Raw genomic sequence first — 26,264 nt, forward strand, 5'->3', positions numbered from 1 at the left:
TGTTTTTTTATACGGCTAAACATGACCACAGTTGTTTGAGTTGCTCTCAAATATTCCCAAGGATTAGGAAAAAAAACAGCAACATTTTTTTAGCTATTAATTTTTTTTTCAATGCTCATCCTCATGTTTTAAACATGAAAAAACTGCATCACAGATATTTTTTCATATGATAAATTCGAGTTTAGGAAGTTTTGGAGATCATGATTTTTACCATAAATTGAATATTCTTGCATATTGATGGATCTGTCCCTTAGCTTGTGCAAAAACTTACCATAATAATGTTCCTAGCATAGGAATTGCACTATTCTAAGCACAATAAATAGAGGAAACACCGGGGTTTGTCTTGCCAAGCAGATAGCAATCACTGCAGAAGCAAAGACAAAAAGGGCAATGTGCATCCCTTAGGTAATGAGAAAACATACAATATAATGCAGCCCCACACAATCCCCACAAGTCATTCCCAGAGCCAGGATGTAATGAAGTGCCACACACCGTAATCAGTAATAAATGATAAATGTGTATAAGGGTAAAGTAACCCAGATTTTTTTAAGACAAATGCCTGTAAAGTAGTTTAAGTCCTTGGGGCATAATGAGTGCAAAGTTCTCAGAATACAATCAATGAGTCTCCGAGGGAGATCCTCTCACTTGAGTTGGACAAGTGTATATTAATTAGGTATCTCCACATAAAAGCCCGGCTAGAATAGAAATTTCTCTTTCCCCACCCTGTCAGAGAAGCATCAAAGCACATTCATTCTCAGATCTTCTATCCTCACATAGCCCTGACAGCCACAAGGGTCCCCTGAGAAAAAAAAGGTTAAGAAACCTCTGGTTTAACAAATCTCTAGAAGGATTTGTAGATCCCTCCACTACAGAAAGGTGAAAAGTGCTCATACTTTCACTATGTGCTTCCATTGGAAAGAAGTGCGGTGAGAGGGAGGGAGCAGCAGTGAGTATTACAGGTATGGGATCCCTTATCCGGAAACTCGTTAACCTGAAAGTTCTGAATTACGAAAAGCCCATCTCCTATAGGCTCCATTATAAGCAAATAATTTTAATTTAATAAAATATAACCTTGTACTTAATTCTAACTAAAATATAATTAATCTTTATTGGAGCCAAACTGACTGAAGTTATGGAGATCCAAATTACGGAAAAATCCCTTATCTGGAAAACCCCAGGTCCCGAATATTCTGGATTACAGGTCCCATACCTGTACACTGTTTTCTTTACAAACAGAATATACTAAGGTTACTCCCAAAATGTTTTGGGGTGGACCAAAGCCTCCATTGGTCTTGCTGTTAAAATACATATGCTGATATTTATCATAATCACACAGTAGCAAATGGATAAAAAGCCAGCAAGCTCAGCGTTCTGCTCAAATACAGCCCACTTATACTTGTGCCAGAGAGGAATATCTGATACCATAATGGGAATTGGAGCAGTCTCTGGATAAACTAATAAAAGTCTTATAGGATAATCCTATCCAAAATTCTCTATACATTTGACATTGTGGATAACTGTCCTTGTCCCTTCATTGTTTGAGATATAGATATAGTACATACAGTACATGCCTTACTGAGGCAGAGCCCCGACCAGTTTCTTTATTTTACTCAATCACAATTGTTTCAAAACACTGTTATTTAGCTTTTTATTCAGCAGCTCTCCAGTTTGGCATTTCAACAGCTATCTGGTTGCTAGGGTTTTATTTTACCCTAGCAACCAGGCAGTGGTTTAAATGAGAAATACGAATAGGAGAGGGGCGGTAATAAGAAGCAAAGTAATAAATAGTAACAATAACAATAAAATTGTAAAATTACAAATGTTTAAAAAAAGTGCGCACGAATGAAAGAAAAAAGAAAATTAGAAGAAAAAAGAAATTATAGGGAACATTGGGTTACAAAATCTCATAGAAGGTTATGCACAATGCAAACTTTTTTTTAGTTGATTTAATCAAACTTTATATTAATTAAATTCATTTTCTTGGAAGCCTTTTCCTAAGTGATCGATAACCTGCAATCAATTCATAATGAGATTGTCCTGACTCGATATTAGGATTAATAAATTAGCAACAATCATTATGAATATATATCATTCTATAACAGTGATTCACAAACCTGCCTCTTAAAGCTGTAAAAGGTGACTCCAAACTATTCCAGTGTGGGGAGGGAATACTGCTGCACATAGTTTTTTATTTTTCTTAAAGGGAAACTATACCCCAGAATGAATACTTAACCAACAGATAGTTTATATCAAATGAAGTGGCCTATTAAAGACTCTTACCAAACTGGAATATATTTATCAGTAAATATTGCCCTTAAATATTTTTTTCTAAAGAAAGAATCTCACGTTAAAATAACTCACATTTTGTTTCTACTAAAAATATTACAGTGGCAAAATCTCTGCTCAGAAGTTTTTATTCTGTAACATGAGAAAACTGGTCAGGGGTCTAAATACCTTTATATGGTCTGTGTGTGTATAATATATATACACACACACGTATGGGATCCCTTATCCGGAAACCCCTTATCCAGAAAGTTTCGAATTACGGAAAGGCCATCTCTCATAGACTCCATTATAAGACAATAATTCTAATTTTTAAAAATGATTTCCTTTTTCTCTGTAATAATAAAACAGTACCTGTACTTGATCCCAACTAAGATATAATTACCCCTTATTGGAGGCAAAGCAATCCTATTGGGTTTAAATTGTTTTTTAGTAGACATAAGGCATGGAGATCCAAATTACGGAAAGATCCCTAATCCGGAAACCCCCGGGTCCCAAGCTTTCTGGATAACAGGTCCTATACCTGTAATGTACTTACTACACAAGCAAAGGTTTGGAGATATATATCTATATATATACACACACACACACAGTGTTGAACATTCACAGTAACAACAAACATGACTTGATAAATACACCATTATTGCACTGTGATCCCTGGTAATCAGTGCGTGATGTACTTTATTGCTGCTGTTCTTACACAGATGCCTGTGAATATTACAGTAGATATATTTACACATATGCAGTGTGTTGCTGTCCTTTGAACATAAAGGCTTTCATGCAGTGGGAGAAATGAAATGAAGGAGTTGGGATATTAGTGTCCATTCATTGAGCCTGGGTCTCCCTGGGAATGATGTGATGAGCACAGCGGTGGGTGCAAGCGGGTGTAGGAATAAGAGGAAAGATGCCATCATATTGTGCCCCATGATCAGCCTTTTTAACCCATTCTGTTTTCACACAATAGGTAACGATTACACAGGTAAAACGAGTAAAAGATCAAATCTGAAATGATTTAGGCAGAGTTATGCAATACAATGAATAATATTGCAGTTATATACATTATTAGAGTCTTGCAATCTCCTTATTTTAGAAACATGACATTCTGCCCATTCCCTGTTATGCACAGTTACGCTCATGGGCTCTCCCTGTAAACTGGTTATTTTGGGTGCAAATAAGGACAGTTCTATCAAAACCAAAAGTTATATCATTTTGGTAATGTTGTGTGCTTTAAAGAAAATATATTCCCCTTTTTGATATGATCTCAATCAGCTGGGTTATGTAGAAAAGGAGCATAAATACAGTTACACAAACATACCTGATTCTGTGGATTGAATGGAAACCATGATAGCCTCTCTCTGTTCACAGGCAGCAATTCCCCATCCCTGCTTAAAGGAAAACTATACCCCCAGAATGAGTACTTAACCAACAGATAGTTTATATTATGTTAAGTGATGTATCAAAAAAATTTGCCAAACTGGAATATATAGATCAGTAAATATTGCCCTTTTACACCCTTTCCCTTGAGCCGCCATTTAGTGATGGGCTGTGTGCTCCCTCAGAGATCAGCTGACAGGAAATAATTCAGTTCTGACTGTAACAGGAAGTAGTGTGGGAGCAAAAGGCAGAACTCTGTCCATTAATTGGCTGATGGGGCCTAGCATGTATGTGTGCCTTGGCTTGTTTGTGTGCACTGTGAATCCTATGATCCCAGGAGGCTGCCCTCAGTTCTTAAAATGGCAATTTTCCATGTAAGATTACCCAATAGCACATACTACTAGAAAAGCATATTTTAATGAAAACGGTTTATTTAGATGGCGCTGGGTTTTACATACGAGCTTGTTTATGCAGTATATTTTTAAAGAGACCTACATTGTTTGGGGGTATAGTTTCCTTTAAGGGCACACAGTAATGCAACCCCACCCTTACCTTGTTTTATTGTGAAGTAATGGATTCTGGGACTTGAAGTCCCTCTGCTACTCATAGTGGGTGGTGCCCAGTTTCTCTGGAACGCAGAGTAACTTCAAGTCCCCAGAATCCATCTCTTACAGATAAAAAGGAGGAATAGCAGGGTTGCATTACGTTGTGTGCCTAAGGGCTGTGGAATCAGACAAGGTTGTGTAGAAACATACATTGAAAGTTCAGACCATGTTTATGCACTTTGTCTACATAACCAGGCAGAATGAGCTTGTGTCAAAATGTGGTGTATATTCTGGGGATATGGAGACAAAACCAACAGCTATTCATTCTATAAAGGGAATGTGGCTTGGGATTAATTCCCTGTACCTTTCCTGCTCGGGATCATTTCTCAGCTTCCCTGTAACACGATAAGGGGGTTTTACACAAACAGTTCCACCAGTCAGGTTTGTTTGGGATCAATAAATGAAACAAAGAGCAGCAGATTTTGGGGGGATAGTTTTGCATTCCATTCATTTCTCTGGGCTTACAAAGAAATTCAGATCTGAAAAGCCTTATTTTAGCAAAGCTCTATACAGCTTCAGAGCCTAAACTTTTTATTTTATTATAAGCTACTGAGTATGTGGGTGAGTTTATTGTATATGTACTGAGCAGAGGCAGCCAAGGGTACTGACAGTCGGGTATGGGAGAGAGTGCTTGGTCAGAAGATCTTGCTCTACAATTACACTGAATGTGATTAAGTCTGCATTCCGATGCTGTTTCACTTAAATAACATTTTCCCTCCGATTGTTTCCCCACACATAGCTGGAAGGAGAAGGTGGCATGACATTCGACCCCATGCTGGACCACCAGGGCGTGTGCTGCATCGAATGCAGGAGAAGCTACACACATTGCCAGAGGATCTGTGAACCACTAGGTGGATATTACCCCTGGCCTTACAGCTACCAAGGGTGCCGCTCCGCATGTAGAATTGTCATGCCCTGCAGCTGGTGGGTTGCTCGTATCTTAGGAGTTGTCTAAGAAAATAAAGCAAAATCTGTACAGGGAAAGTACGCTGAAAAGTAATGTCAGCCTCAATGGAAGGAAGCATTTTCCAGCGCACACAATAAATGTATGCAGATGCCTTTCTTACGCTATTTGTTGTAAATAAATACCTAACTTAATAAAGGATACCCCCATCATCCAACTGAAAAATATGCTGTTTAAGAGGTACAGTGTCTGTACGTAATGTGCAATATTCTTTATACAAATATATTTAGCATCTCAGCTTTAGGATGTAGTCATGTAGAAATCTTCCTGCGGTGAGCCGCATTCATTTCTAAAGGTTAAATCGACTCGGCACAGTCTTTCTCACATCTGTAGTTTGACGTAAATAAATCTCAAGTGAAGCTGCTCCCTGTTGTTATTGATACAGATACTTCTGAAATATCAGGGACCAGTGCCATCCTCCTGGCACATTTGGGATTTCTGGGGAATGACATTGGGAGAAATGATTCTGCAGAACCTAAAGCTTTAGACATGTCTGGCTCATTCTCTACACAATAAGCTAACGAATGACGAATTAAATTCATTCCAAAGACTTCACATGTGTTATGCCTTTGCCTTTGGTAAAGATTTATATTTTGTGTCCATGCAGCGAACCTGTTGCACATCAGTGATACTCTTAATGGAAGTCTTTATTATTTGTAACTTTATTGGAATAAAAATGACAAAACTCCCATTATGTTGCATAGATTGTTAAATTCTGCACAACTGCTCTAATGTCTGTTGCCTCTTACATGGAATTAGCATGTTATTTGTTTCTGTAAAGGGTTCTCAGCCTAAAAGCCTGTAGCCTGAAATGGGTCCCTGTGTTGTGTGGGGTGCGATCCCAACATACCTTCAATACAGCGACATTTATATTTTTAACCAATATAGTCTTAAAGAAGAGTGACTAAGCTGATAGTGTACAGAAAGAAAGGCTTGCCAAGGTGGAGTTGCTTACATTAGGGAAAAGGTGCTTCATGGTGAATATATAAGAGAACCATATAATAAACTTACTAATGCAGCAGAACAGTAGAGCTTTCAGTGGACACTAGGTCCTTGTAATTAGAAGGTTTCACATTATACTGTCATGGGAAAACATGTCTTTTTCAAAATGCATTAGTTACATAGTAACTATGTAACTTTACTGCTGTGCTGCAAGTTGGAGTGATATCACCCCCCTACCAGCAGCTGATCAGCAGAACAATGGGAAGGGAGCAAGATAGCAGCTCCCAGTAGGTATCAGAATAGCACTCAATAGTAAGAAATCCAAGTCCGGCTTGGGACTCCTCCAGTTACATGGGAGTAGCAGAAACAATAGGTTACCTGAAAGCAGTTCTACTGTGTAGCGCTGGCTCCTTCTGAAAGCTCAGACTCAGGCACAATGCACTGAGATGGCACCTACACACCAATATTATAACTAAAAAAAATACATTTGTTGGCTCAAGAATAGAATTTGAAATGGTAGAGTGAATTATTTGCTATGTAAACAGTGTAATTTAGAAGTAAAAAATACACCATAAAAATCATGACAGTATCCCTTTAAGGTGCAAATAAAGTTTTGGGAAAGCAAATTGGACAATAAAATGTGCAATTCGAAGATGAAGCTTAGAAGGAAATAATTAATTTAATAGGGAATAGCGGGTAGGAAGCTGCCTTCAGGAGTCCGTTAACCTGTCTGTATGCTGTGGAGTGTGGGAAGCACCTGAGGGGAACACAGAGGAACATACCAACCGCTTATAGATCATATCCTGGAATGGAACCTCGGCCCTGCAATGCTGACCACTATACACTGTGCAGGGTCACACGCGAGGAAACTTTCTCCTTACAGAAACATTTAAAACAGATATATGATCTGTAGCCAGGGCCAATAGTGAAATAACAGTTGTAGAGTCTGGTTATTTGATATTCATACAGTACATATTACATTCCCAACCATGGATCAATGTTTCCCTGTTAGAATAAGGACTTAATTATTTTACATATAAAATGCTGCACCTCTAAGTTAATTTTTTATGACTTATGTCATAGGATGTCCTATTACTGTTAGCAACTTTGTGACTGGTTTCCATTATTTGTATAGCTTATTATGTATTATTCGCCTTTCCCTTCTGCATCTTTTCACCTCCTCTAAAGGAGAAGGAAAGGCTAATAAAGAGTTAATCTCAAGCTGCAGGCATACCTTCAGTTCTCTCAATAGTGCCCTTAAGTCTCCCCATATTTAACCTGTTCAGGTGATCAGAAGCCAAACAGGAAGAAACGCTGAGCTGTGTAAAGAAAGTTCCCATAATGCCTCACTCCTGCACAGATACCCAGACCAAGTGAACATGCTCAGTAAGACTATGAGTCAGCTTCCTGCTGATTGGCTCAGATCCACATTCCTAAGGGGGGGGAGTGAGTTCATAGCATTCTTGAGGGAGGGGGGAGCAGGAAAGAGCTGAAAGCTGCGTGTCTCTGGCACAGGAATTACAGACACAACTAATCTTTTTTCAGAGAAGTCAGTGCAGCTTTTCTGTGAGTGCTTATGGCTGTATTTACATAGACCTTTCTGATAAAGCTTACTTAGTTTTTACCTTTCCTTCTCCTTTAAATGGGGGTCACTGACCCTGGCAGTCCTTGCTCTGGGAGACTACACTGTTACTGTTAATTTTTATTAGTTCTCCTTCGGTTTCAAAATAACAACTCGAATTTGAATTTGTTCAGCGCAAAAAACATTGAATCAGGCAAAAAAATTAAACTCGACCGTTGATAAATCACCCCCTTAGAAAAATAATTACCAGGAAGGAATGAGAAACCAAGTGGGAAGACTCCTATAGGTGCTCATGTACTAGCCCAGCATCCCCATTAAGGAAAGTTGATCACTGACAGAAGACAGATCAGCTACTGACTGACAAGTGTGCACTAGGCTTGTGCTTTTAAAACTGGGCTTACTGATAATATGCTATTTAACTGGCAGGTAGGGCCTTACATAGAAGTGGGGTTTACTAATAATGTGCTATTGGGCCTTATCTTGTGCTTGCCCTACTATTACTGTCTAACTAGCCCCTGCTTATTTTAGTTTATGAAATATCATGGTGAGCATTTAAATAGTAGCTAATTATATAAGTATGGGAACCAATTAGTCCTTGACATGTTACTGAACTATTGGCCCTAATCTAAACAGAGTATTCAAAAACATCTAAATGGCGTCAGCTTGCCCAGAGCATGATCTTGCACAATGACCAGAATACTGCCATAGATTGTAATACTTTGTTGGTGGCAGCATTTGGTTGGTCTTTTCATCAACATTAGCGTATTCTCTGACAAACAAAGGATGTATAGGGACTGTGCCTCTCCTATGGTGAATAATTGCAGTCACGTCAGCCAGCCATCGTGCCTCCAGCAGGACAAGCAAATGAAACACAACAGCCATTCACATTACTAACACATACGCCTCTAACCCCACATGTGTGCGACAGAGTGCAGGCAGCATCTTCAGCACCTTTGTATCAATAAAGCACCAACAAATCATTGAAAAAGTATATTTATAATTTGCAGTTGATAAAAAGGCCAAGAGTGGGTCAGTGAGAAAGATTTCCAACAAGCTGACAGGAGAGCTGCACCTCCGGCCAATAAGTTATCTGAGTGAATGTGCATCAGAAATCACTATATACATACTACAGGGCTGGCTCCTAACAAAACAGGAATAAAGGATTAGGCTCGCTTGTCATTTCATTCACTTTGTGCAACATTTAATGGAAGCAGCAAACAATTAGCATTCTGGGAAAAGAAAGGGCGCAAAAGGTAAGGAGTGATGTCTCATCAGCTTGTTGTGCATCAGACTGCTTCAATAAACGTACGGACTGCAGCAGGATAACTAGTATTGTTTCCATTCCATATCATCTGGGGGATTTACGTCTACTTTCTTCTTGCCCACATCTGTCCAGTTGGTGCTCAGCACGGTTCCTCCTGACTCCATCTGTAAAAGAAAAGGTGACTGTCAATGCCAAATCTAACTTGTCCTTTCACACTATGAGGTGTGAGGTATAAACTCATAAAAGCCTTAATGCCCCCCCTCCTGCTGAAGCGCTAAGCCATTCCTCTGGTCTCGTCAGAGGCATGTAACACTGCAGGAGGGCAATGGGTGTAATAAGGAAGGACCCTAAGACATAACGGCAGTTGAACATTGCAAAAAATCAATGTTTAAACAACAAAACAGAGAAAAGCATAAAATAGAGATTTTACATGTTGTAAGGAAAAGGAAGATAAAACATGGAGCTATAGGGACTGTTTAACTAGTCAGATAAATGGAAATATCTGAGACCATCTGGCAAGATGCAGCCTCTCTCTTTTGAGAGATTATTAGCTTTATTACTGATCTCACTGACTACTATGGGGTTAGTGTGTCTGAATACGGACTCAGGACATGAGTAGAGTTTAAGAATTCCCTAAGCGAGTGTGAGTTTAATGTACGACATTTTGAAGGCGCCCCCCTAGCTGCTCCCAGTGCCAGAACTACATCTAACTGGAAACAACTCCTCTACCTGATAGAAAGTTGTTTTCCATTGAATAAATATACAGTCTTGAGGAGCATGATGGGAAAAATGAAGCCCTCTTTAATGGTTATTAGTCACATTGGATTTTCATTAAACAGAGCTAGCAGGATTTCATTGCACAGAAAGATTATGTTAATTTTCTTTTCTGCATCAGTCATTTTTCAATTCAGAAGCTGCTAAAATTGCAGTCCTGGGAAAACCTGTATTTCAAGTACGAAATTCATTTCCTTCAGTTTTTATGAGCCACACACATCATTTTGCCTTCCTTCCTCTTATGAAACCGATAGGTACCATAGGATTTGTCAGTACAGAATGAAATCAAGATGATAAAACACAGAAGGGAGAACATAAATAAATGTAACACATAAATTGTATTTTATCTCAACCTTTATAAAATCAAAATTGGTTCTAATTATGTTCAATGCTATTCTATTATAGGAGAAACAGCAAAAGATTGGGAACATAGAGGGAATTATATATATATATATATTTATATATATATACACACACACACACACACACAACCATTACACACGGGACAAAATGAATAGCAAGAGTGAAGTATTATTTGCAAATACATTTATGTTCTCTGATGGGAGAAAAGAATATGACAACAAAGCTTTTGTACAGCCCAAGTGACAATCTGTGCCTCATTAGATGCCTCCAGTAGCCCCGAATCTTGTGCCATATTCATTTTTAGGGTTTATTTTTCCTTTAAATGATTTCAAGCTGCCATAAGGGCCATGGCACACCCCTTCGGCTGAACTCTACTGGCCAGGGCAAAATTACATGGAAGTGTCATTCCTTAGGAGCTAATATCTAACAGAAGCAGCTGCTAGTATGTAACAGGTTTATTCAATCTACTCATAAAGGCAGGGCTAAACAGGTATATAAGATCTTGATGAGCAGGTTGAGTGTGAGGGAACAGTTCCCAAATGCTGCAAATATTGTGAGTGGCACAATATAAATAACATGTGAGCAGCTTACAGGGTCCCACAGTAATGGGGGTAATGGCCAGTAGGCAATGACAGGGAGCAGCTTAATCTTTGGGCTCTTGAATACCCACTGCCAGGGTTGATAGTGGGCTCCTGGGGGTGGGGGATTGTACAGGACAATGGGAAGGCATTACTATGACTGCTAGTAACTAAGGAGGTAGCAAAGGATTTATGCTTAATTTGATCCAAAGAGTACAGGGCTCGTTTACAACTGTGAGTGCAGTTTTCAAAGTGCAATTGCCATGGTTTTTCTCCCCACAGCACAGGTTTTTTGCCCCAGAATTCCAATGCCAATGTAGTCCCCAAGGGTGCAATTGCGCCAGATTCACCAAAATGAACGCAACTATGTGTGCATTTTGTCACAGAGTAGATGCAATCACAAGGAAGTCTGCCTGCTGCCATTCCTGTGTTCCACATGTGAGTGACACTTGCGCTCGATTTTTTGTGTGTAAATTAAATGTGCCTATTGACGCTGGGCACAAAGGGAACCCTGGAGCTACATTACAGTCAGGAGTTGATGGTAGGTTCGAGGTCCTGCCTGCATCATTAGGCGCAGTTCAGTAGCTCTCCAGTTTGGCGTTTCAGCAGCTATTTTGGTTGCTAGGGTCCAAGTTACCTTAGCAACCAGGGGGTGGTTTGGATGAATAAAAGAGGGACTGAATAGAAAAGAAAGTTACAAGTAACAATAACCATAAAACTGGAGCCTCACAGAGCAATAGTTTTTTCAGTGACCCCCATTTAAAAACTGCAAAGAGTTGAAAGATGGTGACAAATAATTCAAAAACTATAACAAATAATGAAGACCAATTGAAAGGTCACTTAGAATTGGCCATTCTATACCAAAATAAAAGTTAAAATAAAGGTGAACCACTACTTTAACTACAGCCCAAATGTACACACTGAAAATAATGGAGTTTTAATTTCACTAATTACACTCAATTGTTCTTACTTCCCTTGAGTATAATATACAGTTTGTATTGTATACATAAAGATACATAAAGACTCTGCAATTCTGGGGGAAGAGCAAGAATTTCCAGGGGTAAAAAAAATCTTATACCACATCTTTCTCTTTGCCAATTGGTCAGTTGTTGTAAAGAAGCAGCCTGTGTGGGATGCCCCAATAGTAGGTGCAAATTCTTACATACCCAGGTTCCTCATGGTGTCACTGCATTTAAATAGATAATCCACAGTTATGAACATGAGCCCAATAATAATCTTTAAAATGTCTAAAATAGAGCAGCGGTGACAAACATAAATATATATATATCTCTTCTTCTCTTCCCACATGAGCCTTCATGTAATCCAGATACATGCATTTACTGTACATTTGTTGGTTCTCCCTCTGAAAGGAGCAATACACCATATCTGAGAAAGGATATCATTTTCCTATTAATGTGTACTGAAAACCCCCAAAGTCATTTATTCTGCACAGGGAGCCTTATTTCTATGCATAAGTGTTATACCAGGGATACCACACGTGCCTGCTTTACCAAGCAAAGTGCCTCTCGGCCAAGAGAATGCCATTATTTAACTCAGGAAGAAAAGCTATGCAAAACATGTTTCCTTTTCTCAATCAATAATTAGTTAGTCACATGTCTCTTTAAATCAGTTTCTCCTTCCTACACTGGAGTAATGTGAAACGTTCAGATTGCAGATATTGATCTTTCCATGAGTCTTTTCAATCTGTTGTTGTGTTACTGATTCGGTATCCGTATTCCCCGCCAAAAATCATTACTCGACTACTTTATTCTAACCAGAAAGGATACTACCGTACCTTAAATAACAAGTTTTTAGTTACAAAAAAAAAAAAATTTATTTTGCTTAAATGAGTTGGTGGCCAGGGAAAAGTTTAGCATTTCTATAAAACATGCACTTTATAAAACCAGGATATATGTATTAAAAGAAAATTTCCAAGCATGTTAGTCACGTACAAACAGTGAAATAGAGATGTAAAAAGACAAAGGGTAAATGGATTACACCAGGCTTTCTGTATGGCATGAAGCACTTGGCTATTACTCTTGCACAAGCAGCATTCTGTCTCTACCCTACAGCCATCCTAATATATTCCCAAAGTGTTTTGTGTCACTCCAGGACTTCTGTTAAACTTGCTCATTATTGCATATTTTGATACAAATTTTCTGGCTGCAATTTTTACCTAAAAATGCACACACCTGACACAACACTCAAAATTCATGAAAATGATAATCCCCACCCCACCCCGTCCCCCCAATCCCCAGGCACATGTGCAGAACAGTACAATTTTAGTACAATGTTTGCAGCAGAGGCACGGGCAAACATCATGTGGAGGTGCCTTTTTGCTGCTTGCATTGAGCTGCTGCACATGTTGCTGTACAGAACAGCTGTCAACCCAGTCATTCCCTATAAAACTTCAGTGACAGTATAAAAACACAGATAATGCATTACAATTTTGAAGTGCAATTTTGACAGTACAGACCAGTATGGCAGTATGGCGCTTAAACACTAGCCAAACAATAAGAGATCTTTTTTGACTCACAAATGACTTGTTCATGGCGCGTTTCACTTCATCGTTCCCATCTGAGTAAATCTGCTGAAAAAGTTGATTTAGTGCAGCATCCCCTTCCAGTTTTTCATTTTTCTCCTCCTCTTTGATCTGACCCACCAGTTTATCCCAGTTCTTAGTATAGTGTGAGGAAGAGGGGTATTTGTGCATGGATTCTGCAGGGAACAGAAACACCAGAATTAGGTGTATACAACACATCAGCAGAAAATGATTTATAAGCATGATAACAATATAAAATTTTAAATCTGTCAAGATCACTTGAAATATCCTATACTGGTAACAGAGATGCTTATTTACTACAATTTGCTAACACTTAGCCACTAAGTTCATGTATGTCCACATGAACAAAGTCATCAACCAAAAGCAATCTTTTTTTTTTTAGAGTTAAGCTGGCCAAACCTGGGTTACAAAAGCCATAGCCACCAGCTTATTGGTGCACACTAACTGCTTGCCTGACCAATATCTGGGCAGATCATCTGTAAATCCAGTCATATAAGGACATTGGTATAATTATGCTGCTCTTGCCCAAGGGATCTGCTGAGGCTAAACTGGGCAAATATACACAGAGAAACATGTGGTACAAGATTAGCACAAGAAGGTGACTGTGAGGGGACACCCTAAAGAAGTGGCACAACTGTCTCCCTTTTGCCTCACCTACTGTTACAGACCTAGGGGGTGTCCTGGAGAGAATGTGCTAAAACTGTGTGCATCTGTTTGGTTCTTGGCTTTTATTTAAAAAAAAAAAAAAAATTTTTATAAGGGAACAACTAATTTTATTATACAGGTACAGGACACTTTATCCAGAATGCTTGGGACCAAGGGTTTTCCAGAAAATGGATCTTTCCATAATTTGGATCTCCATACCTTAAAGGTTGCCATACACAGGCTGATTCTAGCTGCTGATATTGGTACTTTGGACCAATTTGGCAGCTTTTTATAAGCACAAACCAGGGGCCTGTCCGACCGACACATCTGGCCTGAAATCAGGCAGATCATGACCAGACAGGTTTGATTCCCCGATCCAACGGTGCCTATACCCACCATTCTAATTTGATCGTTATCATTAGCCCGATATTGCCCAAATTGGGGTCGCCAAGGGAGGGGATCTTAGCCACCTTTAGTGTACTCAAAATTTAATAAAGCATTCATTAAACCCAACAGGACTGTTTTGCATCCAATAAGAATTAATTTATATCTTAGTTGGGATCAATTACATGGTACTGTTTTATTATTACAGAGAAAAAGGAAATCAATTTTAAAAATCTGAATTATTTGATTAAAATGGAGTCTGTAGGAGATGGGCTTTCTGTAATTCAGAGATCTTTGGATAACGGTTTTCCGGATAACTGATCCAATATCTGTAGTAGTCTTTTAATTAATGTAATAATGGTATTTACACTTAAATTAAGAGATGATAAATTACCTTAAACTTACATATGTATAAGAGATATGTGTGTACCATAGTATTCATAAGGCTTTGTACTGCATCAGTTCTTAAAGGGATACTGTCATGATTTTTATGGTATACTTTTTCTAACACTGTTTACATAGCAAATAATTCAGTTTAAAGTTTTTACAAACAAATGTATTTTTTTTTAGCTGTAATATTGGTGTGTAGGCGCCATCTCAGAGCATTGTGCCTGAGTCTGAGCTTTCAGAAGAAGCCAGCGCTACACATTAGAACTGCTTTCAGGTAACCTATTGTTTCTCCTACTCCCATATAACTGGAGGAGTCCCAAGCTGGACTTGGATTTCTTACTATTGAGTGCTATTTTGATACCTACTGGGAGCTGCTATCTTGCTACCTTCCTATTGTTCTGCTGATCGGCTGCTGGAAGGGGGATATCATCACACCAACTTGCAGCTCAGCATTAAAGTGCACAGGTCACATGGCTGTGGCACCCTGGAAAATTAAGAATATGGCTAGGCCCATGTAAATTTCAAAATTAAATATAAAAAAATCTGTTTTGAAAAACAGATTTCAATGCAGGATTCGTATGAAGAAGCTCTATTAACTGATGTGTTTTGAAAACAACATGTTTTCCCATGACAGTATTACTTTAAGTTAAAATAAATATACATTAAAAACACAGGATTTCTCACTTTTCAAAAATATTTACATAAGGATATGACCTAAAGCTGCAGTCAGCCTAAGACTGGATGATGATGCCGTTATAAATAAAAACAATGTACAATTTTCTAAATTCAGGACTTTAAGGGAGACATATTTACTTTACTTGATACAAATTACTGTTGTATCAATATATGTGAATTTTGGATGTGGTGATTAGAAGTCCTTTAATAACCATACTCAGGCTGGATAACTAGTAATGTTGGAGAAGTCTATATTCTCAAAACCGCTTTTGTGGGCAGAAACGCTGGTAATGATACAAAAATACACTGCTAAGCTGGATATATAGTGTAATATTTGCATGAATAAGCATACCTTGAGTAAAATGCTTCACTTGACTATCTGCCTTGCCTTCTAATGTTTCCCAACGCATTGCCTCAGTTTTCTTCAATTTTATCTCTACCTAGAAAAAGAAATGCAAAGGAGTAAGAACCAGCAATTTCGAAGAGATGGATAGTAATGGTTGAAGATCCTGATTATTTGGACTATGTAATTCAACTCTGGTTTTAGAACCGTAGCTGCAGAACAAGGCAACATTGATCTGTCGGACTGCATGTGGCCCTTGCTTGCACCTAGGCACCACACTGATGAGTCCAATTTGACACAATAATAACACATGGGGTGTTTGGGTTGTGCAAATTGTAGCGTTGATTATTATGTCCAGTACCTGCCATAGACCACTTAACACACACATAAATGAAAAGTGGGACAGGTTGCACTACACAGGCAATTACTGGCAAGAAACACAGAACTGCACTGTGCTGAGCAACCCACGAGCTTCATGTTTATGTTAAGAGAGAGCAAAGCATGAAATGTATGAAGAACTGTATTCTAACATTTTGTTCCATAGGACAAAAGGTTACCAAGGCTGATTGACCAGAAACCTACAAAGTTTTGAGCATTTTAATAAGTAACAATAGCAGTACAGACATTTTACCTTGCATAGTAACAGATGGAGCATTAGGTTCGGGCAAACTCAGATATCTGACATGTGCTAACAAAATATATTACAAACAATTCTCATCATCACCAAGACCAGTCTAAAATAAAATTATATATGAGAAGTTCAGGAATCAGATAGTTTCAAATTGCTTGTCCCAGCTGGTTGGTGTGCTTCCCATACCTGCTCGGGCATTGCAGAATGCTAGTCAATGCCAGATTTCTCTCTAGCACACAGAGAGAGAAAACTGATGCACTGATTATAGAAATGTCTAACTAGATCAGATGCTACTCCAGATTCTTAGAGAGGGAATATACCCACCCATACAACTATGTCAAATTGCTCAGAGTGCTCTTCTGAGCACTTTGTCTGTTAACAATATTTTAATTTTTCAATTTCTTACACAGAAGTAGCTCTTTGGCAAAAACCCTTTATATCAACAATAAATAATTAGTAAAAGTGCAAACAGAAATATGATAAGATCTGGGCCCCTTGGCTGGACATCAACCCTGCAAGCCAACCCAAATAACTTTTTGGAAACCTGAATCATTATATTTCTCAGTATTATAATATACTTTGCACATTTGGCCCTATTAATCACCTGCTGGTTTTTACCTGCTTTATATAGATGCAGATATTTGCTTTGGTGTAAACTCATTTGGTAGACATGGTCGCTACCTGACATTGTAACATTTTTGCTTACTTTCTATCTGTACTGTGTTAAATGTTTAAAAGCATAAATGGAAACTATAAAACATGCTGCACTGTGTTTTAAGTCTTCTGACTTTCCCGTCCCTCCGGTATTAAGGATATGTGCATCAGTGCCAGCATGCAAACGCAGTTTAAAAGTGAACAAAAATAAAAAATGAAAGATATATAGAACGGTTTACGAATTTGCATGTCAACCTTGCGCAGGGGCCATGCTTATCTTCTCTGTATCGTTCCAATTTTACTATATGTGCTGCCAAAGTGAGCGCAGACATTTTCTATTTTTAAGTTGAACAAAACTTTATTAGCACTGCTGTATTTTCTTCACAGGCAATTTGTGCAATGATGGATCCTACTGATTCTGGTTACTACACACAGGAGTAAACCTATTGTGTTTAATGCTTGGCGCGCTTTGTTTAGATAAAAAAAGATGGCTAAACAGTGAACCAGAGTTCTCTATGTGTGTGTCAACTGCAATAATGATTTTTATTTTATTTTTTTTGTGCAAGTCAATTTTATTATAGCACCATCCTTTCCTATTAGCCTTGCTAATTCTAGATACTGCCATTCAAGCCTCAACACACTTGATGTCCAGTTCTATAGTATAAAGGGCTGCAGTAAAAGCACACCATAGCAACACACAGCCATGCCAATTTAATGTAAGTTAAAATCAATAAGCAAGATTTTATAAATTGAATGTACTTTAACAGCAGTCCCAAAGATTACTGTGAAAAAGACATAAAATGTTAGGATAAAGCTGTTCATGGGCAGTTTTTATTTCTTGTCATAGCTGCAGTACTGTGGGGAGCACAACTTACAAAAGAACTTCCTATTAAAAGCTGCCAATCCCAGCACGACTGCCTGCTGCCCATATCTCAGTCACTGTTCCATCCACACAAACCTACTTATTTCCCAAAGTGGCCGGCTTACAAAAAGCCCAGCTACAAGAAATGCTGTTTGAAACACTGCAAACCCTCTGCAACACAATTTCTCTCATTAGGTTTCCATTTGTACCCTGCCGCCAGCTGGGAAACTGTGCAGGCCTTACACACAGAAATGATTGCACCTAAACCACCAGGTCCTGGGGAGCCAAATAGACCTTGCAACAAAAAGGCCTTTGACTGCACTCTTCATGCGAGCCCACAGCAGGGACCTAAGAACCTTCCTAAAAGTTCAACACAGAGCATATTTGTACCAGTCAATGCATGCCAGCTGCAGGCAAACTATTACAAATAACATATCCTAGGGTGGGAAAGAACAGAGTTGCTACAAGGCTTGCTTGTGCGCTTTCAAAGTTCATACAAGTTTCAGTGTGCACAAAAGATGTCAACATAACACAATTTCTCTCGAAAGTCGACACTTCAGTTCCAAATCGGCAAGGAGCAATCTGTGAACATAAATCTTGATTACTGTGCTGCCCAGGCAGGGTGCATTTATATTGTTAGATAGTTTAAAAAAAATAAGTAGGAATGTCATTCATTAACTATCTGAAGAACATTGCTGCGCTGCTCCCCAAATGCTGAGCTCCCAGAGTGCCCTAACACCACAAGGCTATTGCTACAAAGTAAAAGGTTAAAGACAACAATTTAGAAAGATGGAAGTTAAAGCAAATAGAGAAAGTTGGGGGAACAGCAAGGCTAATATAAGGAGCTAGAGTACTGCCCGACATAAAGAGAAATAACCAATGTGAGTATTCATAATGAAGTCAACTAGGGACAGTCTTTTGGGTAGTGATGAGTGAATTTTTTTGGCAGGCATGGATTTGCAGCGGATTCCGCCATTGGCGAAAAATCACGTGACAAATGCAAATGCCGTTTCACAAATTTTCTTGCCGTTTATCGAATATTATTGGCGAAGCAAAACGGGACAGATTCGCTCATCACTACTTTTGGGTAAAACATTTTAGCCTAAAAGGAGAACTGGCCTGATAGTTGTGCCACAGAGGGCTGTTACTGAGGCTTTCTGTGAATAGCAAAATTATGTTTACATGGAGCAAGAGCATGACAGTGCGCCCAAGCTCCTCTCAGAACTGGCTGGCTAACTTGTAAACAGGCCAGGAGTAACTTGTATACAGGCCAGGAGTAACTTGTATATAATTGGCTTTAATTAGCTGGCATTGTTTTGGGAGACAGAGGCAGCACTGCAAAGAATATAATCAGATATTACTTTTGTTTCGCTATGCAAAACATTTTTTTGGATAGAAGAGCCCTCTAAAAGCAATGATCCTTTTAGGACAGTTTAAGGTATAATACACTATTAACTACAGCCTACAAAATGAGGGTATCTTTAAACTGAAGTTAAAATCACTGGGGGGGGCACATGGCATTTCCCAGTGATTATAATGGTTTGTAACCCAATGCCCAGTGTTCCTGTTAGCAGGAGACATCACAGTACCAGGGTATTTCTGGAGAAGGTCTTTTGACGCAATCTCCTTCCTCTTCTGCCTTCTTTTCTCCAGGCCCAGGCAGGCACATACGCAGTTGAGTGAAAAGGCTGGCTTTCTGCATCTAAGTTTGGCTTGCACTCTATTTGCGTACGCCTGCCCAGCCCAAAGATTTTGACATCCCTCAGCAAAAATATCTTATGTTTAACTGCTATACACTAAAGGGGTAATTTACAGATACCCCAGATGTAATTAGTCTATCATAAACAAGCTCTATATATGTGTAGTTTGGTACTCCAAAGCATATCGGATTTCATACTGTTTAGGGCTCGCGAGTCTTTTTCTGCGATTTCCTGAAATCGCCCCGCCGCGTCTGCCATCCCGCCGGCGACTTACATGTTCGCCGGTGGGATGGCAGGGGTAGGCAACTCGGGGAGATTAGTCGCCCGCGAACAGGGAGTTTTGCCGCGGGCGACTAATCTCCCCGTGTGCCACAGCCCTTAGAAGATATTTGGGACGTTTCCCTTGATACCTAATGATATGTGCAGATTGTGTTGATTTTGCAGTCGTTTTTCGACATGATGTAATACATATAATTTTGGGGTTTCTACATGGCACACAGTTGTGTAATTCTATGCATCAAACTGTTCACAATGCCACAGGCATATATATTTTGAATGTCTCATATTGTTACCTCATGATATGGGGCAGATAGGATGCTGCAAATTACAAGCTTTGGCTTTGGGCTGACCTCCACTGCTTTAAAATAAATGCACTGGGCCAGTGTACTTTTTATTAGCTGCACTATCTTCTTTGATTTTCCCAAGGATCCCTTGCAGTCCCCTTGCCCAGCAGTCCAAAAAGTTGCTATACTGAATATGCACCTGTCAGGTGCAACATCTAAGGATGACGGTGGCACAGCAATTTAATGGAAAGCACCCTGTGGCAGGAGTATTAGTGTGGGGTTAGCACAGCGGCATAACTTGATCACGTGGGGCCCCCCCTGCAAAAAAAAAGGGGCTCAGCGCAGGCAGTCCCTCCTTCCCTGGCCCCTTCCGAACCGCTGTCGCCATGCCGCTATTTTAAAGGTAGGAGAGGGGCTGGGCAGGAGGAACTGCAATCCAGCAGACATAGCAGTCACGGGTGGGTCTGCTGTATAGGTAGTTACGTTATTCGGTTTTTAAATTTTTTTTGTCCTTTAATAAGAGGACACTAGAGAATAATGTATTAAAATACTGTGGTTATTTATCAACACTGGGCAAATCTGTACCTTGGCAGTCAATTATGGCAGCCAATTATGTTTTTGCTTTTATTGTTCTACCTGCAGCTGGTTGAAAAAACACTAATTGGGTGCTGTGGGTCACTACCCAGGTGTAAATGGCCCTGCTTTTATAAATGAGCCCCCCTTACCTTTAACTATGCACGTGTCTGGAAGCAGAGTTTGCTGCATCACATTAAGTGCCTATTTAACGGAGTATTGTGCTAACAGAACATTCCTTTACACAGTCTGTTGCCCATTACACAAGGGCACTGCAGCTAATTGGTATTCTAAGTCTTTATTTTAGCTATCAATCTAATAAAATATTTAATTTGAATATATCCACATTTTCAGATGTCAGTTATGAAAAAATGCCCTGCCTAAACCTCAAGTTGCATGCAGGCCACCTTGTATTCTTACTAATTAGAAACTATTGTGCCCTAAAACTAATTAGTTATGCTACTAAGCCTGTGCTTCTGTCAAACAGTGCAAGCAATTATGGCTTGTGTTCCCCGAACATCAGAGCTTTATTTACTGCCATCCATAAGAATAGATATTCTCACACAGACAATTTCTTTCATCGAACAGATTTTCAATAACATTCTGTTTCTATCTCGGTTATGCTGAGAATGTTAATGCCTTAAGGGCATAAGATCTGTCTTCAACAAAATATTCTTCATAAAACAGCCTTTCGTTGAATCCAAAATCCCATCTATTTTCTGTTTATTGTGTCACTTCCTCAGAACTGTGTTTTTTAACCTAGAGCATTGCAGCTTTCCTCGGCAGACTTAAATAAGCATTCCTATGGGAGGATGCCTAAGGAGATCTAAAGAGAGGGGTCTTAAAGAGATACTGTCATTAGAATAAAAAATAACTCCAAATTATGGAACTGTCATTTATCAGAGTCCCATGCAATTCTTAGCATAAGGGATTTGTTTTTTCTCTGTAATAATAAAACAGTAGCTTGTACTTGATTGTAACTAAGCTGTATGAATTTATATTAAAGGCAAAACAAAAGGCACACAAAAAGTTTATTTTTTTCTTTGCTGTATAAAAATAATTTACAATGTTAACGATGCTATAATTAAGGAAAAATAACCCACATATTGTGGTTTAGGGTAAGGTCACTCAAAGCGTACATTCGCTTCTCTTAGCCCTACATTTTTGTATCAGGCTGAGAGAAGCAGATCCGCTTTCCCACGCTGCCATTGTACCTGCAGCCACACACACAGGAGCGTAGGTCCACCTATAAAACACGAAAGCAAGCATTTTTGGGTGGACCTACTCATTACTGTGCCATGTGTGGCTGCAATGAAGCAGATTCTGTCATTTCAGTGCAGGCACACGGGAAACATAGGAAAGAGAATCCGCTTCGTGTGATCTTGCCCTTAGGGTTACAGTAGAAATGCGCTACATATAGACATAGTTCTGAAGAGGTAACATAGATCTGAAACATGGAAGTTTAAAAAAAATGAAAACACTTTTCCCCCCATAAGTAATAAAAGGCACTAAGTTTGCCCAGGAGCAGAAACAAATAGCAACTAATAAGATGTTTGCTATTAAAAAAGGGGCCAGTAAATTTTACCTGCTGATTGGTTGCTGGTTGCTATGGGTTACTGCTCCTGGAGAAACTTAGTGCCTTTTATTACATATGGATTATAAAGATCCAACTTACAGAAAGACACCTTATCCAGAAAACCCCAGGTTCTGAACAATTTGATAACAAGTCCCATATCTGTACCTCATAATAAAAGGCAGGTAGTGCAGTGGGGTAGGCAAATGCCATCCCTGGCTGCCACCATCATCCCTGGCTGCTTCACTTCCTCTCCCTGGTAGCCTCTTTAAAATGATACAACTCAGGTAAAATGCTCACCTTCGTTGAAAGCACCTTGAATATACTCTGGTCAGGTACGATGGCGTGAAGGAGATGCAGATTTAAGCTGTAGTTTTCTCCAGAAGGTAGACTCATATTAACGGTTAACTGTAGGGAAAAGCAGAATAGTTCTATGAATATGGTATTTAATGCCTGCAATTTCAAGCTTAACGGTGGTATGAGATTGGAATAGGCGGTAGGTATAATGGTTAGAGATGAACATTATTCACAAAAGCACAGTGTTTCTGAGAACAAATCTTCATTTGCCTCTAAAAATTCTTTTGAAAATAAAGACACTTTAGAAGGATGCCAGGTCAGTATGTAAAATAAAGAGGCCAGCAGAATGTGTAAAGCACTTACAGCCTATATGCAGGTGCTTCTGTTCAACTGTACCATGGCTCCTTGTTTGTAAGGAAAGATTTCATTGCAGCGCAAAGGCACTGGTGCAGTTCTCCCAAGTACACAACATTGTTAGTATAAAGCTGCACAAAGCCGTTTGCTCACTTTTCTATGTAAACAAAATGAAAACAGCTGCTTAATTACTGCAAGAATAACAATGATTCTAAAGAAAAGGACACATTTGATGGGCTGCAGATTGAAATGAGTATTCATTTCCCCAAAGTGTGACTACTCTGCTCTATCGAACCCTTTGCAGGCAGAAGTGTAGTGCCTATGAGTTTCACTGATAAAAGAACAGCTGGTAAAGTGCTTAATATATTAGGAGTCTAACGTATAAAATTAAAAGAAGAAGACAAGAAAATAACAGGTGCTGTTTTTAAAGGTGTTTGTTAAAAACAAAAAGCAACTCGGGCACAATGGGATCCATGCCGATATGCTGGCTTTAAAGCAAAACTCCAGCTTCCAAACCAAACTTTGTTAAAGAGCCCCACACACAGAAACCCCTAATGTTCCTGTTACTGTAATTTGTTTCTTCAAAATGTGAATAAATACCATTTTATATGCTGAAATCCAGCTGCAAAACAGTTCTTCTCTTTCTGCATCATTTGAAATCCTGGCAGTGGAAGAGGGACTAAAACACCTAAAACACTGATATTACAAATTGTAACAATTTCTCCACAGCATACAGGAACTACATAACCCTCAATGCATTGCACTGTGATGTTCCTTTCCTTATTGACATCACATGTGCAGGGAATTGTGGGATATAGAGGATGCAGGCAGAAGGCAGGCTGAGGACAGTCGACTACTGTTAAATTTTTTTGAGTCCCAAAGTGTCAGATCACCAGGGGAACAGGGGGCCAGGCTTAGGGAACGGTTACAAACCATATTTTTACTCTGAAAAAAATATGAAAAGGCTGCACTGATGTATATTTCAAACTTAATGGTTTATCAAATTAGTAAAACCTAGGCTTCTGGCTCTGAGAGCAGATTTTAAAGGGACACCCATAAAATTGCTGAGTACCCTTTTGAGAACTTTTGCAACTGCCAATTTTTATGGTAGACATGATATATGCAACTTTTGCACTGCTTTAATAAACCCCCTTTAAGAAGCTATTCAGATTAAATGAATAATACACACCAGTGCTACGGATCACTGTCTTGTTTTAACCTTGCTAACTTCCTCTCTCACACCCGTGAGCAGGAGTGATAATGAGCTCTGCATAAACAAGCCACTACCTTTCCCCAGGTTTAATTATTTGCCTTCCTCTTCTGCCTCTTTCCAGCTTTCAAATGGGGGTCACTGACCCCAGCAGCCAAAAACTATTTCTCTGTAAGTGTACAATTTTAGTACTTATATTTCTATTCAGGCCCTCTTCTATTCATAATTCTGTCGCTCTTTCAAACCACTGCCTGGTTGCTAAGTTAAATTGAACCCTAGCAACCAGATAGCTACTGAACAAAAAGCTAAATAATTTAAAAAACAGAAAAAAAAATGAAGACCAGTTGCAAGTTGTCTCAGAATACCACTCTCTTCATCATACTATGAAATTTAAATTAAAGGTGAACAACCCCCTTAAAAGAACCTCTCATTCTCACACAAATACTTTTAATAACCATGAAAGTGCTTATACTTCCACATTCTGGACTGTTTTGTGCAAGAAATAACAAAAACCTTAGATATTTCTTATACCCAACTATAGGCAGAAAGTTTGTCTGACACAAGTGCTATTTCGTTATAGGGAAACTAAACCTCTGAACATTGCAGGTCTAAATAAAATGTATTATGTAAAACAGGCCATATTTAAATCACTATTTCATATAATATGCACAAACCAAGGGCACACATACTATATCATTATATCAGCCAATGAATGGACAGAGTGGGATCTTTAACTCCAATGCTTCCTATTTCATTTAAAAACTGCATTTTTTCCTGTCAGGTGATCCGTGAGTGACACACAAAACATCACAAAAAGGTAGCTAAATGCAAAAGAGAAATAAGGCAATAATTACTAATATGCAAATACCAATTTGATAAGATTCTCTGGTCACTTATTAGGACATAAATTATCCACTGGTTAAATTTTCTTTCAGAACATCAAATTCTTTTTTTAATATGTTCTTGCAACACAATAGTAGATCTACAATCGGTGCCACACAGAAAACAGTGATATTATACCCAAAAAGTCTCCTCTATACACTGTTTTTATAGGCAAGAAAAAAAAACTTTTACTCTGAAACAGTATGCCTTTAAACCCAACTGAAGCATTAGAGCAGTGATCCCCAACCAGTGGTTTGTGAGAAACATGTTGCTCACTAACCCCTTGGATCTTGCTCCCAGGGGCCTCAAATAGATGCCATTTTTTAATTTCTTGCTTGGGGGCAAGTTTTGGTTGCATAAAACCCAGTATAAAGCCAAACAGAGTCTTCTAAAGCCTACCAGTCCACATAGGTGCTACCAAATATAGCTCTTATGTGCACCCCAGGAACTTTTTCCTCATGCTTGTGTTGGTCCCCAACACTTTTTCCCATTAAAATGTAGCTCACAAGTATAAAAAGTTGGGGATCCCTGCATTAGAGGGTGGTTTGGGGGTTACCAAGAAAACTGGAATCCCAATGCAATAGTGTACATGTACACATAAACCATCAAAATAATCAAACTCATACCACTACTAGTTATATAATCTTTCAAATCAATAATCATGATACATAAGCAGTGAAAACCATTTATTTCCAGCTATACTTTGCCTAGTTAGCAGGACAGGAGGAAGAGTTGGGAGTAAAATGAAGGCATTTCAGTGTAGGAGAGAGCCACTGTGTAATTTCTAACGCCTACAAGTGAGCAGTCTGCATAACAATGTTCTTGTCTACTGAATTGCTGCCCAAAACACACTAATCAAGCTGCTTGATGTACTTTCCTGAGGAGCATACAGCCTGATAATGGAAGGTTCCTGGAATATATTAACATTTATATATATGAGCTTAAGTGTTGATAATTTACCTCTTCCTACACACGCCTCAGTTTTGAAGTCTGAATTTTGATGCTTGTTACTTACTGTAACTCTGCATGGGTTCACAGCAAGCGCTACCCTTACAGTTACAGCTTGCAGAAGGAAGTTTTCATGATTTTACTTCTATGAAGAAAAATCCTCCCCCCAAAAAACCTGTCAAACTTCTGTTTTACGTAAACAGTCATTAATTTTGTGGTTTTAATCCTTTCGGCAGTACAACTTCTCTACTGAACAGATGAGAGAAGAAGTAACAATCCAGCATAAAA

General features: G+C 38.9%; 2 protein-coding genes and 1 non-coding gene across 4 annotated transcripts in view; 1 reads left to right on the forward strand and 2 right to left on the reverse strand.

Moving 5' to 3' along the window:
* The window catches only part of cnmd (chondromodulin), a 29,421-nt gene extending 24,030 nt beyond the window's left edge, over positions 1–5,391 (forward strand). Inside the window, 1 exon segment of the mRNA NM_001097329.1 lies at positions 5,002–5,391. Within this exon segment, the coding sequence (NP_001090798.1) occupies positions 5,002–5,217 (216 nt within the window). The 3' untranslated portion in view covers positions 5,218–5,391.
* A 3,336-nt stretch (positions 5,392–8,727) lies between these two features.
* The window catches only part of sugt1 (SGT1 homolog, MIS12 kinetochore complex assembly cochaperone), a 41,605-nt gene continuing 24,068 nt past the window's right edge, over positions 8,728–26,264 (reverse strand). For both annotated transcript variants that reach the window (NM_001016156.3, XM_031895956.1), the window contains 4 exon segments: positions 8,728–9,178; positions 13,266–13,447; positions 15,739–15,826; positions 22,586–22,693. In NM_001016156.3, the coding sequence (NP_001016156.1) occupies positions 9,077–9,178; positions 13,266–13,447; positions 15,739–15,826; positions 22,586–22,693 (480 nt within the window). In that variant the 3' untranslated portion in view covers positions 8,728–9,076.
* On the reverse strand, positions 17,234–17,340 carry LOC116409347. The gene has a single exon (XR_004221789.1). It is a non-coding gene; the product is annotated as a U6 spliceosomal RNA (small nuclear RNA).

The sequence above is a fragment of the Xenopus tropicalis genome, chromosome 2, assembly GCF_000004195.4.
Source record: "Xenopus tropicalis strain Nigerian chromosome 2, UCB_Xtro_10.0, whole genome shotgun sequence".
In the NCBI taxonomy this organism is placed as follows: domain Eukaryota; kingdom Metazoa; phylum Chordata; class Amphibia; order Anura; family Pipidae; genus Xenopus; species Xenopus tropicalis.